This window comes from Oreochromis aureus, linkage group 23, assembly GCF_013358895.1.
Source record: "Oreochromis aureus strain Israel breed Guangdong linkage group 23, ZZ_aureus, whole genome shotgun sequence".
Classification (NCBI taxonomy): domain Eukaryota; kingdom Metazoa; phylum Chordata; class Actinopteri; order Cichliformes; family Cichlidae; genus Oreochromis; species Oreochromis aureus.
The window spans coordinates 25,217,816-25,234,286 of record NC_052963.1 but is presented as its reverse complement, the minus strand read 5'-3'; the positions used below and the strand labels follow the sequence as shown (position 1 = coordinate 25,234,286).

General features: G+C 37.9%; 1 protein-coding gene across 1 annotated transcript; it reads left to right on the top strand.

Moving 5' to 3' along the window:
- The first annotated feature begins 6,100 nt into the window (after positions 1-6,100).
- On the top strand, positions 6,101-16,055 carry LOC116320512 (NLR family CARD domain-containing protein 3-like). Its single transcript, XM_039606488.1, has 11 exons — positions 6,101-6,159; positions 6,244-6,342; positions 6,434-6,544; positions 8,429-8,507; positions 9,626-9,854; positions 10,655-12,455; positions 12,552-12,725; positions 12,956-13,129; positions 13,408-13,563; positions 14,679-14,725; positions 14,901-16,055. Exons 3-11 carry the CDS (start codon positions 6,483-6,485, stop codon positions 15,449-15,451), a joined length of 3,273 nt encoding a protein of 1,090 aa, XP_039462422.1. The 5' UTR covers positions 6,101-6,159; positions 6,244-6,342; positions 6,434-6,482; the 3' UTR covers positions 15,452-16,055.
- The last annotated feature ends 416 nt before the right edge of the window (positions 16,056-16,471 follow it).

Genomic DNA, 16,471 nt, shown 5'->3' with positions numbered 1-16,471 from the left:
CAATAACAGTACAGAAATGCAGATTTCTGTAAAACCTCAAACATTTCAAACTGATCAGTTCCTGATTTTCCTCTTTCACAATTTCTCCCTAAGCTCCTCATTGTGTGTTTTCTTTCTTTGTAAAGTTTCACTTCACTTTCCTGGACTTGCTGTCAGATGATCCTCTTCATGTGAAGCTCCATGTGATGGTAATGGTTGTTTTTCTTGTTAACACCAGCTTTGTTCAGATTAATTCCAGCAGAAACAAAAGAAATCTGCCACTCCACACATCACGCTGACTGACTCACAGCTGGACCCGAGAAGGAGGCGACCTTTAAGCAGCTCGTCTGACATCTTGTGTGAGTTTGAAGAGAATGATTCACATTTCCATCAAAATGTTCGAGGCAGTTTGTGCTCTATTTAGAAATGTCTGGTCTGCTTCTATAACTTAACATCTACTCAATTCCTGTTCTTCACTGTTCTCTTGAAGTATTTATGCCTTTTTTGAATATTTCTCTTTTTGTGCTTTGACAATTTTTGCTTCAACCAGTTACAAAAGTACGACTTACTTATTTATGTGCTCCAATATTCTGAAATCTTGCTATTATGATGGCATTAGAAGTTCATAGTTTTTGGTCCAAAACAAAGCCAAAAAACTAAAAGTTAAAGCAGTTGCACAATAAAAAACATGTCAGAACAATGACGCTTTTACGGGGGGGAAACAAAAGTGGAAGACACTTTAACCCTTTCATACTGGTCGTGATAATTCGACCTGTTTTTGGCAGCAGAAAAATGTCTTTGTCCAAACCTGATTCAAAATAAACAAAATGAAAATATTCTAAAATTTTATGCTGTCACCACTATGGTGTGTTTAGGGGGTCTCTAAACTCTACATGCCATGTCTGTGTGCATTTTGTTCTTTTATGAGACAATGTTAACACTTTCACTCATATTGTTGATGTTTGCACCACTGCTGATCTTTGAAAGATCATGGGGAAATCTTCAAACAGTGGAATAGTAAAACAGAGTAGGAGTGATCACATGCGGTGCACATGAGGAGCAGAGTTCATGCAAAAGTCACACGGTGCCTTGAGAGTGTCTTGACACAGACATGAGATCTGAAACAGGATGACATGGTGGTGCTCTGTGGTAAAGCACTCAGTGTTTGTGGACTGATTACACTGATCACAGCAACGAGGTCTGTGGTTTAAATTCTGTCTGGGACCTTTCCGGGTTTAGTTTGCATGTTTGAACCTCTCCAGCATGCATGTCAGGTTAACTGGCGATTCTAAAATTGGTCCTTTAAGTAACAGAGATAAAGTGTTGCAAGAATGTCTGGATAAAGTGGGACTTGTACCTAATAGTGCTTTGAGTGTTCATTAAGACTAGAAAAGTGCTGTAGGTGCATTACATGCCTGTCTGTTGGTTCTTTTGCTTTGCTCCTCCAAGCACAAATAATGCAAGAAAGCAAACTTATGCTGCAGTTTTATTGAGTTTGCAATCAGCAAGTTTTGTGTTCTAAATTGTGTTAATGTTGAATTAATATTGACAGTAATGGATGTTAAATATGAGGATTTTTTGTGATAGAGAAGGAAGGACAGTATAATTAAATTACTGTGGCTGTTGTGTAAATGCTAAGAAAATGTCTTCCCTGCTCTCTGAAACATTACTTAAGAATAACTCATCAACTGATTAATCCCGGATGGGCTAATTATACATCCTAAATAGATCTGTACTTCAAAATTGTTTTGGGCACTTATTACCAGGAAATTCTTGGCAGAAGCCACTGAAGACATTAAATATGAGAAGGATTTAAGTGTTAAGTTGGTCTCACAAGTCATATAGACATCTTACAGTTGTACTGAGGATCCAGATCACATGACTAAAAACTGACTGAACTTCGAATACAGTGCATGTCTGTGCACGCTTGACCTGTATCTGTCTACAACTGAATCTGTGCTCTTATATATGCAACTTTAGTAGAATAATTAGCAATTTAAGCCACCGACACAAAGCAGTCAAACCCATGAAAATAAATACAATGCTCATCAGCTTCTCCCAACAGATAAGAAAATACTGTCCCTGTTGGAACTGCAGAAAAACATTCTAACAAAAACAGAAGGAAAGGGGATGTTTTCAACACCAACCAACTACCAATTGTCTTACACTTGAAAGTTTAGAAATGAAAATAAAAAATCTATCAAGCATCAAATTTACAGGTAAAAATGACCATTGAGCTGAGAAGAAAGAAGAGAATAACCTTTCTACTATGTGGGTCTACAAGTTTGGACCTGCTTAGTCTAAAGGTCCTGACATCCTGTACATGTTTAGATTTTTTTTTTTTAATCTTTTTCTAAGTACTTTCTATATTTAGCTTTAAAACTTTCTCAAAGGAGAAGAATTACTAACTGGAAATTAAATTCTAGTATATTGAATAAACAGACATGTGAACAGTTAACAAAAGACATTACCGAGTACCTGGAGTTCAGTGATAGAGATAAGATATCCCCACTGATATTGTGGGATGCTTGTAAAGCGGTGATGAGAGGAAGAGTTATTGCTATAACCTCTAATATTAAAAAATCCAAAGTTGCAAAACTTCAGATGCTGCAGTCGGAACTATCAGACTTAGAGGCTACACACAAAAATATTATTGATACTAAGACAAAATTAAAAATTGCAAAAAATAGAAATCAAATTGATTTCTATTTTTCCAAACAAAACTAATGTTGACCAAACAAAGATATTATGAGGGGGGAACTAAATATATGAAACAATTGGCATATAGACTAAGTAAGCAACAAGCAGATAGAACAGTGTACAGGATAAGAGACCCAGAAACCAAAATGGAAATGCAGTATACAGAGGAAATTAGGCACTACTTTAAGAAATATTACGAAAAACTATATTCAAACCACTCACGAATAATAATGGAAAAATGGAGAGTTTGTTTGACATGTTAGACCTCCCTCCCAAAACCTACGGAAGAAGAAAATAAATCTTTAGTGAAGCAAATTACAAGGGAAGAACTTCACTTGGTGATTGGTAAACTCAAGGCAAATAAGGCTCCAGGTATAGATGGCTTTACTGCAGAGTGATATAAGAAAGTGAGAGACGCTCTGACACTGGTGTTACTTAAAACATTTAATTGGGTCCTTACAAAGGGAGAAGCTTCCCTCTCATGGAAACAAGTTATAATTTCTATTATACCTAAAGATGGTAAAGACAAATTAGAGTCATCCAATTATAGACTAGTAAGTGTATTAAATGTAGATTAGAAATTATTTACATCAATCATAGCACGGAGACTTAAAGGGATCATGCCAAAAATAATACATTTGGATCAAACTGGTTTTGTTAGGTTGCGCCAAACCCACGATATTATTAGGAGAACTTAATTACTAGACACATTAATTTAAATAAAATACCGGCAATATTACTGAGTCTAGATGCTGGAAAAGCTTTTGACTCTGTGAGATGGGAATTTCTATTCAGAGTAATGCTTAAATTTGGGTTTAGTGGGTCGATTATTACAATATTGAGGGCTTTATATACCAGACCAACCGCAAAATTGAAGATCAGTGGTGAACTTTCAGATGCTTTCGAGCTTGAAAGGTCAACAAAATAGGGATGCCCATTGAGTCCACTTTTATTCGCTATTTTTATAGAGCCGTTGGCTCAGTGGATTAGGCAGAATGACACAATAAAAGGGATTAATATAGCTGGAAGTGAGCAGAAATTGGCGTTGTTTGCAGATGATGTTTTGGTTTACTTATTAAACCCTACCAAATCATTTACGGAGCTTATGTCAGTTCTAAGGGATTATGGGTCCTACTTGGGATATAGACTGAATGTCCAAAAAACACAAGTTCTCAATAGTCGTTATAGTCCCCCACAAAATTTGCACAGCAAATACGAATTAGGTTTGGACAAAAAAACTATTAAATATTTGGGCATTAATTTATCAATGGATCTAATTAGTTTGGAAGAAATTAACTACTCTCCACTTTATATAAAAGATATTATCATAGATATTAGTAAATGGACATTAATTCCTTATCTAAACATCTCTTCTAGAATGGATAGCACAAAAACGAATACGCTCCCAAAGATGTTACACTTGTTCCAGTGTGTTCCTATAGAAAACCCAGAAAGGAATAAAATCTTCTCCAGATTTATATGGGCGGGTAAAAAGCCAAGAGTTAAGTGTAAAACACTTCAACTTCCCAAAGATAAAAGAGAACTAGGCCTTCCTTGCCTGCATGACTATTATATGGCAACCCAAATAAAGCCAGTGGTGGGCTGGTGTAAGCCTGGGTATCGCTCAAGATGGAAGGAAATCGAGCACTCCTTGGGCGGTAACTTTCCTGTTAGGGCACTGATAGGAGACCTCTCAATGTCAAGTTGTTTGGGAGACCCAGGTAACCCTTGGATAATAAGCTTGATGAAGACATGGAATGGATTACTTTAAAAGTATCAATTTAAACAGGGGGCTGGACCCCCTAGGTGGGTCACATACAACTCAGAGTTTTTGCCTAGTAAGATTGACTTGACATTTAAAACATGGGCTAATAAACGTCTCGCCACATACAGTACCTTCTTAAAAGAGGGAAAAGTGATGAGTTTCCAGGACCTTAGGAATAATTTTGAGTTGCAAAATCAAGATTTTTTTTTAGATATTTGCAACTGAGGGATTTTCTGAATAAAAAAATTAAATCATCCCCAGTTACTGATGGGGAATGAAGAAATTATTCATATATTCGAGAATGCATATAAGGATGCACCCTATCAAAAACTCTCAAAATTATATTGATCACTGACCAATCTAAAGGGTCATGATAGAGAAAATGTAAAAACAAGATGGGAAACAGAGGGCAATCTAACCTTATCAAGAGAGGAATGGGATAAAATTTGTATGCAGCAGTTGTCAGTAACAAGCTCCCCCTCATAGAGGGAATTCTGCTGGAAGAATGTAACTCGTTACTTTTGTACCCCAGCACAGAAATCCAAAGATTCTCAACAGACAACCTTCTGGTGGCTGTGTGGGCACGCAGTAGCAAATCACTTCCATATTTTTTGGGATTGTCCTCGTGTGGCACCATTTTGGAAGGAAATAAATAAGGTCCTGGACACAGTCTTTAAAAAAAAACAATTTCATTTCACTGTACTGTACTTAGGAAACTTAGAGAGTCTTAACTTGTGTAAATCTGATAAATATCTGCTCAATGTGCTGTTGGTGGCTTCTAAAAACCCATCGTTGGTTTAGTAAAGATACTACTACAAATGAGTGGACTGATTTGATATACATTATATTTGTTATGGAAAGAATAACTTTTAGACTGAAGTCACAGGTGCACTTTTTTAAAGAATCTTGGTCAAAATGGTTGAACTACATACAAAATGGAAGGCCTGATTTTGTATAATCTTGTTGTTTGTTTTTGTTTTTCCCAATGTTGTTCTGTTATTAAATTGTACTGTTGTATTCCCTGTATAAAAAAGAAAACCAATAAAACATAAATGAAAAAAGTACCTTATACAACAAACAAACAATGCAGAAAAACAAATTAATTATTCCAAAATATATGTTTAATTCAAAAAGTATGACGCAAATAATAGTAATCTGACCCAAAAATTGCAATAACTGATGACTATGCAGTACTTAACATCCCAAAATCAGTCAAAACTCCTGTTAAAGCCGTTTGAAGAAGAAAACTAAACTCTGTCACATGATGTTCCCCCGTGTCTCCATCGGTTTCTGTGACTCGAGCCGTGTTTGAACAACTTTAATTGAATATTAATAGACTGAAAACAAATCACATCTGCGAATGTGTCAGTGAATGCATCGTGTGTGTTTCATGGCTCCATCTAGCGGACTGATAGTAGAAGTAGAGCCACTGATGGCAGCTTCCTCTGCCTCACACTGCTGTCTGACTGCATTCAGCTGACACTGAGATGAAGCAGAAAAGAAGCAGCTGATACTTGGACAGCACACATGATGGAAAGGATTTCAGTTGATGTGCACATGAATGATTTGTGTTTCCTCTGCAGGTGAAGGTAGAAAGTGTGTGTGAGCCGATGTGAATTCAGCAGCATGGATCAGTGTGAGGACAGAGAGGAGGGAGTCCCTCCCTCTAAAACCACTCTGTGTGGGGAACATGAGAGCCAGACCAAAGCTCAGAGGTGAGATGACCATCTCTAACTGTCCATGACTCTTCTCCATGTCACAGCTCAGCATTCACATCACTGCTCCATCATTATTCACAGGAACCAACCTGGACCTGAACCCAGCTGTCCATCCTTAAAGAGCGACCGGTCCAAGGGTATCATTACAAAATTTAAACAAAGACAGTCACATGATAAAATGTAATTAATATAACTATCAAAATTGTTTTATTTTTATCATCCATTTATGTGCGGTGACATTTTTAATGAAGAAGTTTTAATATTTTTTCAGAATCCATCAGAAAATCAAATGTGGACCTGAACCAACCTGTGCATCTTTAATGAGCAACAGCTCAAAGGATTTTGAGGTTCATTTTAATGGACAACGTTCTCCTGCAGAGAGGTAATCTGTCTGTCTAAATGTAACTTATGCATCCAGCACACTATTTTTCACGCTTACAGCACTGTGCAAAGGTTTGAACGCCACTCCTCATTTCTTAATATATGTTGTTTCTACGGACTCTTGTAATTATTTACAAGCGTGGTGCTGAACGATGGTTCTCCAGGCTTTTTGAGGCTCTTTCAAAGTTTTTCTTCAGATATTGGCTGTTTTTTCACTTATTCTCAGTCCAGTCTTTGTACAGGATTATTTTTCACCTAATTTTTTTCTTTTAGTTTGTTAATTTAGTTAAAACTGACCTATAAATGACTTAAGCATAAAAAGGCACCTAAGGGTGAACCAGTGTTTTGTCTACAAATAACAGACAGTTTAGTAAAAAAAAAACAAAAAAAACCATGTAATTTATTTCCATTTCTTTTGTCGAATCTGTAATAAATGCCACAGATAACACAGTTTGATAGACATAAATATTACTTTTGCACCAACAAGGTGATTCCCAAGAAAACTTTGAGCTGAAAACTCGTGGGCCCACCACCCACAGGAGGTGTCATAGAGGTCTGGTGCAATGTATATCGGGCAGCACTCAAGGGCAGAGGCCCTGGCAAAACCCATCGCCAGGATTGATAGCCGGTGGTTGTTATATCTTATTCAGTGCTGGGAAGGTTACTTTTAAAATGTATTCCACAGCAGATTACAGGCAGGCACTCTTTTTGGCTGCAGTGTTTATTATTATATGTACATGCCTCCATCTCCCATTTCTGGCCTGTGACAGCGCGTACTTTTCGATTCTCCTTTGTGTCCCTCCCTCACGCTCACAGACACATAACGGGTATGGCAGTCCATTCTCGCTGCAGCACGGACTACACTGCCCATGAGGCCACATTCTTTAGGGCTATGCCTGTAACACTCTGCCTATTGCCTTCATATTAAATAATTTTTGAATAATAATTTTACAAAAAAATATTTCTTCACCTCATTATGGGCCGCGAGATTGAGACACAGGCATTAGAGCCTGTTAATGTGTGTTTTGTTTGGGTTTCCACCGACGTGGAATTACCAAAAACTTAGAGAGGGAACAGCCAAACATATGAAACAGGAAAAGACGTGTAATCCATTTATTTCAACAAAGTAACTGTATTCTGAATATCACCATTTTAACCAGTAAATGTAACGGAATACAGTTACTCATATTTTGTATTTTAAATATGTAACGCCGGTGTTCTGAGAAACAGTCCTACTTTGGCAAATCGTCCTACCCGTATTATAATTTGCCGACGACTTCTGACTAATCCAACCCCTAATCCTAACCATAACCATAACCATAAGAAATATTCACAATGGGTTAAAAAAATGATGTAAATTAAGGGTTTGCGTTATCCCCATGCACAGCGTTTGCACAGAAACAACGGGTAGGATGGTTTGTGAGGTAGGATAGATTCCCAGAACACCGGTACATGTATTCCGTTTCTCCCCAACATTGATCTTATAGTAGCGAAAACAAAAACCATGTACCATTTGTAGAAAAAAAAAACAATCCCTCTATTGCCTAAAATAAGTTTCCTGGAGGCACAGAACCAAATGATGCACAGTGACTAACAAATTTAGTGGACCACCACCCAATGTAAGTGTTTTTGCCACAGCTGCCCTAAATTAATGATGTTTTTATGGTTCTATAAAGTTCTTTAATCAAAATATTTTTCATACTAAAATATAATTGTTCTTGTCAACCATGAATTTTGAAATTTACTGTTTAGCAAAAAAGCAAAAAGTTCCGTGTTGTGCTTGATTAATTTCTGACTTCACAAAAAAGTGTGCTAAAAAATATTTTTGAAAAAGTTAAAAATATGGAGAGATTATGTAAACAGATTGTTCATGATTTCTCCACAGTGCGGGCCAGGAGTTCCTGGAGGTTCCCCGTGGTCAGTCTGCCCAGCAGCATAAAATACAGCTGAAATCCATATTTGTGGTCTGTACATGTACAACAACTCCTTTTACATTTGTTCTATTCAAAATCATCTGCATGGTACACGTTGTAGACCAGTGAATTGTCTTAGTGTCCAACATGGACATGATGTTTGGCTCCATGAATTCAGTCCAACTGAGTCATTCATATAGTATTCTGTTCAATCACAATTGCTTAGGTAGAAGTACAGGTACTAAAATAGTGTTTGGTGAAAGTTGATGTTGGGTCTGCGCTTCCACAGGCCCCGCTGGTTTAGAAACTTATTCTCGTTAACGAAAGAAACAAGACAATCAGTAATCGATCGATTTTACTTGCTAGCAAGAGAGGCCCCTGTCGGTGTCTTAGAAAAGCGCTCTGAATCCAACCGCAGACTGACCCCACCTTAGGCCTCCGCTTGACGCCTTTTATTGAAAACAGTTACAGTACACACAAGCACCTCCCATTGTAAAACCCCCCAATGGTTACAAAAGATAAGGCACTATGTGTGTATGTGTGTGCACGTGTATGCACGTGTATGCGTGTGCGAGAATGTGTGTGTGTGTGTGTATGTTTGTGTGTGGGGGTGCGTTTGTGTGACCTCCTGCCCACAAAAGGATCATAAAAGCAGGAAGTTTACTAAGCAACAAACAGAACCCTCACATAGATGTCACTAATAAAACACTTCAGCCTCCTCCACCAACAAACTGGCTGGAGAGGTGGTCAGAGACAAAGGAATGTCTTTCATCATGCTGCTTGAACTAAGACTTACAAATTTAAGTAACACAATGACAACATTTAACAATATGACTCCAACAGTTGAAGTACTGATTCAGTTTCTTAGGAGTGAAATCAACAAAATGTAAAATGTACTTAAATAAATATAAAAGTAAAGTAGGTCTCAAGGGATTTTTTTTAACCAACCAAACTGGACTTCATGTCATACTGATGTCATAATAAAACAATACAAGCGAATATGATAGGATATAACATAGCTTCCCTCAAATGTCTTAAATCTAAAGCAAAGAGCCTGTAAGGAGTTGAAAGTTCAGATATTTGTCTTCAAATCTGAGAAGAAATATATAATATATATATTATAATATATATAACAAAACACATACTTCCCACCTCTGTTTTTGTTACAGTTGCTAGAAGACAACATTTTGACATTTGTGAAGAACGAGCTGAATAAGATCCTAGGGGTTCTTGGTGCACATGACCTTGAATGTTTAGAGGGTCAGAGGGACATTGTGGACATGTTGGAGGGTGATGATGAAGAGCAGAGGAAGAGCGTCACAGAGGCATTTGTAAAGATCACGCTGCACTTCTTGAAGAGAATGAAGCAGGATGAGCTGGCTGAGCATCTTCAAAGCAGTAAGACGATTTCTCTAAACTGCAGGATAATTAAATTATTTATTATCTCAGTGTATGGGACAGTGTGTACTCAAACATGTATTTTTTAAGGGGAATGAAATGAATGAAACTGACCAACAAATATCCACAATTTCACCATTTTGAGAGATAAAATGTGATTTTGATTGAACTAAATTCAGTTCAGTTTTATTTACACAGCACCAAATCACAACTAAAGTCACCTGAAGGCACTTTATATAGTAAGGTAAAAACCCTACAATAATACAGAGAAACCACCAACAGTCAGAAACCCCTCAATGAGCAAGCACTTGGTAACAAGGGAAGGAAAAAGATCAGTTCTAACAGGAAGAAACCTTTGGTAGAACTAGACTCAGAGAGGGAAAGCCATTTTCCACGACTGCTTAGGGGTGAGGGGAAGAAGACGGCACAAAAGACAAGCTGTGCAATGGGGCCAGGCATTAATAATAACTAATGATTAAATGCAAAGGGAGGTATAACAACATAGCGAATGAAAGAAGGTGAGTGAAGAAAAAACACCAGGGGGTTTATCGCAGCATAATTAAGGGAGGATTCAGGGTCACCTGATCCAGCCCTAACTATATGCTTTATAAACCTAATCTTAAAAGTAGAGAATTCAGTAGTGTCTGTCTCCCAAATCCAAACTGGGAGTTTATTCCACAGAAGAGGGGTCTGAAAGCCCAAGGCTCTGCCTCCTAAAAGATAAAAAGTTATAAGACGTTTTATCTAACATTTCAAATTAAATAATATTGATTTATGTAACTTATTTACTGTCTTTTCAGACATGTTTGCTCCAGTTTGTCAACATAATCTTAAATCTCAACTGAAGAAGAAGTTCCAGTGTGTATTTGAGGGGATCGCTAAAGCAGGAAACCCAACCCTTCTAAATCAGATCTACACAGAGCTCCACATCACAGAGGGAGGGACTGCAGAGGTCAATGATGAACATGAAGTCAGGCAGATTGAAACAGCATCCAGGAAACCAGACAGACCAGAAACAACAATCAGACAAGAAGACATCTTTAATGCCTCATCTGGAAGAGATGAACCAATCAGAACAGTGTTGACAAAGGGAGTGGCTGGCATTGGGAAAACAGTCTTAACACAGAAGTTTATTCTGGATTGGGCTGAAGACAAAGCCAACCAGAACATCCAGTTCATTTTTCCATTCAGTTTCAGAGAGCTGAATGTGTTGAAAGAGGAAAAGATGAGCTTGGTGGAACTCGTTCATCACTTCTTTACTGAAACCAAAGAAGCAGGAATCTGCAACTTTGAAGACTTCCAGGTTATGTTCATCTTTGATGGTCTGGATGAGTGTCGACTTCCTCTGGACTTCCACAAAACTAAAAACCTAACTGACCCTACAGAGTCCACCTCTGTGGATGTGTTACTGACGAATCTGATCAGAGGGAACCTGCTTCCCTCCTCTCGCCTCTGGATAACCACGCGACCTGCAGCAGCCAATCAGATTCTTCCTAGGTATGTTGACATGGTAACAGAGGTGAGGGGGTTCACTGACCCACAGAAGGAGGAATACTTTAGAAAGAGATTCAGAGATGAGGAGCAGGCCAGCAGGATCATCTCTCATATAAAGACATCACGAAGCCTCCACATCATGTGTCACATCCCAGTCTTCTGCTGGATCACTGCTACAGTTCTGGAGGATGTCCTGAAAACCATAGAGGGAGGAGAGCTGCCCAAGACCCTGACTGAGATGTACATCCACTTCTTGGTGGTTCAGGCCAAAGTGAAGAAGGTCAAGTATGATGGAGGAACTGAAACAGATCCACACTGGAATAAAAAGAGCAGGAAGATGGTTGAGTCTCTGGGAAGACTTTCTTTTGAGCAGCTGCAGAAAGGAAACCTGATCTTCTATGAATCAGACCTGACAGAATGTGGTATTGATATCAGAGCCGCCTCAGTGTATTCAGGAGTGTTTACACAGATCTTTAAAGAGGAGAGAGGACTGTACCAGGACAATGTGTTCTGCTTTGTCCATTTAAGTGTTCAGGAGTTTCTCGCTGCTCTTCATGTCCACCTGACATTTATTAACTCTGGAGTTAATCTGCTGGATGACCAAAATACAATCTCCAAGTGGTCTAAATTATTTAATAAACCTAAACTACAGTTTCTCCACCAGAGTGCTGTGGATAAGGCCTTGCAGAGTTCAAACGGACACCTGGACTTGTTTCTCCGTTTCCTCCTGGGTTTTTCTCTACAGACAAATCAGAGTCTCCTACGTGGTCTGCTGACACAGACAGGAAGCTGCTCACAGACAAATCAGGAAACAGTTCAGTACATCAAGACGAAGCTCAGTGAGAATCTGTCTGCAGAGAAAAGCATTAGCCTGTTCCACTGTCTGAATGAACTGAATGATCATTCTCTAGTGGAGGAGATCCAACAGTCTCTGAGTTCAGGAAGTCTCTCTACAGATAAACTGTCTCCTGCTCAATGGTCAGCTCTGGTCTTTATCTTACTGTCATCAGAAAAAGATCTGGATGTGTTTGACCTGAAGAAATACTCTGCTTCAGAAGAAGCTCTTCTGAGGCTGCTGCCAGTGGTCAAGGCTTCCAACAAAGTTCTGTATGTATACTGAAAGTTGTATATATCATTTATCATACACTGATATCTTCCAAGAAAAACATTAATCTCTTTCCACTTGGTTATTTGTCATTCTAGACTAAGTGACTGTAGTCTGTCAGAAAGAAGTTGTGAAGCTCTGTCCTCCATGCTCAATTCCCAGCCCTCTAGTCTGAGAGTGTTGGACCTGAGTAACAATAACCTGACTGATGTTGGAATAAAGCTTCTATCTGCTGCACTGGAGAGTTCACTCGGTACACTGGAAACTCTCAGGTCAGATAAAGTTATATTTTTTTAAAATAAAATAAGCCCATGGAGTCATGGCTAATGAGGAGACGTTCTTCCACATGCATTAATTTATATTAAATATTACTCTGAAACTGTTTAAAATATTAACATTAAAATTCCAACCAGTCCTGAAATGAGATTAAATATTGCTAAATCTAATCGTGACCCCAAATTGTTACCAGTATTACTTCTGTACTTGTTCTTTTTTTTTTCAGACTAAATGTCTGTAACCTCTCAGAGAAAAGCTGTGAAGTTCTCTCATCAGTCCTGACTTCCCAGTCTTCAAGTCTGAGAGAGCTAGACCTAAGTGACAATGATCTGAAAGACTCTGGAGTGAAGCTACTATTGACTGGACTGGAAAGTCCAGACTGTAAAATGGAAACACTCAGGTTGGATTATGTTCTTTGTAGTTTGATGTATGATCTATTTGCCTGAACTTGTGAACTTATGAACTAAAGCTATTCCATATAGAATTGTTTTTTCACAGTTTAGATTCACATAGTACCTTTTTGCAGTGAAAATAAATAGGGGTTTTTTGTGTTTTTATTTAGAAAAGACCAACAATAATTCACCATGTATAGATATTTTATATAGAAAATATTGGACGTCAAGAGTTCAGACCAGATATTTTAACATGTTATTTTTCTGTCCATTATTGTCTTCTCAGACTGAGTAGCTGTAACCTCTCAAAGAGAAGCTGTGAAACTCTGTCCTCAGTTCTCAGCTCCCAATCCTGTACTCTGAAAGAGCTGGATCTGAGTAACAACAACCTGGAGGACTCTGGTGTGAAGATGCTTAAGACTCCAAATTGTACAATTGTCAGGTCAGAAAAAGTGTTGTTAAGTCATTTTTGAAAATAACCAGTAACAATTGTAGCTAATAAAGAGAAGTTATTTTAAAAAAAAAAAAAAAAAAAAAAAAACTTACACTGAAAATTACCAAAAGAAAACCACAAATAGTGAAGGACTGTAGGTGACATTTCAGAAGAAAATAGCCTAGGCAGCCTGAGGCTAGAGAGAAGACAATGGCAGTTCATGAGGTGGATCAGTGCTGGGGGACTTTTCCAGAGACTGACTGTGGAACCAGCACTGGAGGAGAAACCCTGCTGTAGTCAAAGTAGGGAAGAAGGACCTCTTCAGAGGTCATCCAAAGAGTAGCAGAAGAAAAAAAGCAGAGAGGTCGAGAGAATTGCCAGCTAAGGTCTGCCACAGTGATGAATTTCCAGACCCATGTTTCCTCTTTGCAAGGAGGAGGGGAGTGCTAGTCAAAGAAAACAACTTTCAAAATAAAACAGGAAGTCAAATACTAGGAAAAGCTTGCATATAATAAAAATAACATAAAATAACATAAGCACTTATACTAAATAAGCTCTAACCACAATATAAATCGAATCAAGATACATGAATCAACTAAAACAATAATTAAGCCAAAAAAACATTAAATAAAAAATAATAATTGTCTTAAAACAAAAACCTCTAAAAACTCTTGATCAAAGCTCCAGGATCATGACAACAAGTCAAACACCACATAGTGTAGTATAGGGCATATCACCAGGGATGAACATAGGGGGTTACCTGAGGAAGCTGATCAGGATTCTTGAAACAGATTTATATATATATATTGCTGACATATATATATCAGCAATATCAGCATCACTAAATAAATTCATAACGCATGCAGGTAAAAATGACAAATGAAAAAATATAAATGTACCACAAACGTGATAGAGAACAAAGCAGTCAGGGGTCAACATAAACAATGAAAAAGTGTCTTATACAGGAACATTAAAACTGAAGCATATTGTCCCATTTTGAATGAGTCAAAATGTTTGACTGTTCCTTTATCAGTGTCTACCAGTATGTGTATGAGAGCGATGTAATGTCCATGTGTGCATGCTGAAAGAGACTGTGCTGGGCTGACCCCCCCTCCTCCTTTCAGGGTGGAGCCTGCTGGAGTCCGATGGTTGAGACCAGGTCTGAGGAAGTGTAAGTGTGTTTTTAATGTGATTCATGAAAACAAAGCAGCTCACATTCAACCATCTTCAAACTGTCACATCACTCATTCACATCTCTGATGTCAGGAGTCATCATCAAAGTGTCAATCAATGAACAGATGATGGATCAATAACTGCAGCTGGATTGTGTTTGTTCTCTCCATCAGATTCCTGTCAACTCACAATCGACGCAAACACAGTACACAGAGAACTTAAACTCTCTGATAACAACAAGAAGGTGACACATGTGGAAGAGGACCAGCCATATCCTGATCATCCTGACAGATTTGATCGCTGGCCTCAGCTGCTGTGTAGAGATGGTCTGACTGGTTGCTCTTACTGGGAGATTGAGTGGAGTGGAGAAGCTCATATATCAGTGAGTTACAGAGGAATCACAAGAAGAGGAAACATTAATGACTGTTTGTTTGGGAGGAATGAACAATCCTGGAGTCTGAGCTGCTTTGATGATGGTCCTCGTTATGTCTGGCACAATAACAGAAAACTCACTTTCTCGTCATCCATCTCCTCCTCCTCCATCTCTAATAGAGTAGCAGTGTATGTGGACTGTCCTGCTGGCACTCTGTCCTTCTACAGAGTCTCCTCTGATGACACTCTGATCCACCTCCACACCTTCAACACCACATTCACTGAACCTCTTTATCCTGGATTTAGACTTTTATTTTCTGGTTCCTCAGTAAGTCTGTGTACTTCAGCCTAAGGAGTGTCCTCCTGTTAGATTAACACTCTGTATATTTCTGTCTCTATCACATATTCAGATTCATCAGTTCAATCAGTTGAAGTTCATTATAACGATTATTCCAGATTTTTGTGCATATTTCTTATTAAAGCTTCACAGTGGATATCAATATGTTGTGTTTCACCAAAGCTCAGTTTTGAACCAGTTCAGCTGCATCTCGAACAAGTCTGAGCTCATTAAATGAATCCAAATGTTTTATTTCTGTTTATTTCAGTGGTTTGTTTTTGTTGGTTTGTTTGGGTTTTTTTATTTTTGGTTAAAAAAGGGTTTTAAAAAAAAGCTCATGTGTTTAATGTACTTTTTCCCTCCATATGGTGTTTCAGTCATTTTTGGCAGCTCTAATGGAAGCAAGACAGGAAGTTAGCTCCTAGCAAGAGTGGATTTACACAAGAAATGTGATTTAAATAATATTTCATATGTCTGTAATGTTTTATATGTATGACAACAGGACTGTAAGTAAAAGTAACAAGGTAGCACATCAGTATTAGTGTTTATTCAGAAACAGATGTTAGATGTGTTAAATAATTTTCTGTGAAAATCAAAAATAAATGTACTTCTATTGATAAAGGAAAAGTACTTTGAAGTTAATTTGTTTTATTTTGGAAATATGGATAACAGGGTTACATTAGTTAGAATGACACACTCAGTCTAGTCTGAAAAATATCTCAGTGTTAGCAAGTAAGTCACGTGCTATGGTTAACATGATGGTTAACCCATCATGTTAGTATGTGACTCGCTCACTCATTTCTGTTTTTCACTCACTTTTGTTTTAATTTTCCAGACTAATAGGTTTGAATAACAGGGATGTACATATCTTGTGGGGAATAACTTGCAGTGCATGCTTACTGTTCTCTAAAATATGTTGATGTTTAAAGACAAAAGCTATTTCACAATTACTAGAAGCTCATATTAATGAAATCAAAACAAAAAGTGGATTGATAGCTTATTTTTTCAAGAAGTAGGGACATGTGAAAATGCAGC

Bases quoted from the DNA above. Each gene is read 5' to 3' on its own strand.
- LOC116320512 (XM_039606488.1), top strand. From the start codon at position 6,483: ATGAGCAACAGCTCAAAGGATTTTGAGGTTCATTTTAATGGACAACGT. The intron at 6,545-8,428 runs GTAATCTGTCTG...ATTTCTCCACAG, and splicing joins CAACGTTCTCCTGCAGAGAG to TGCGGGCCAGGAGTTCCTGG. The intron at 9,855-10,654 runs GTAAGACGATTT...CTGTCTTTTCAG, and splicing joins GGCTGAGCATCTTCAAAGCA to ACATGTTTGCTCCAGTTTGT.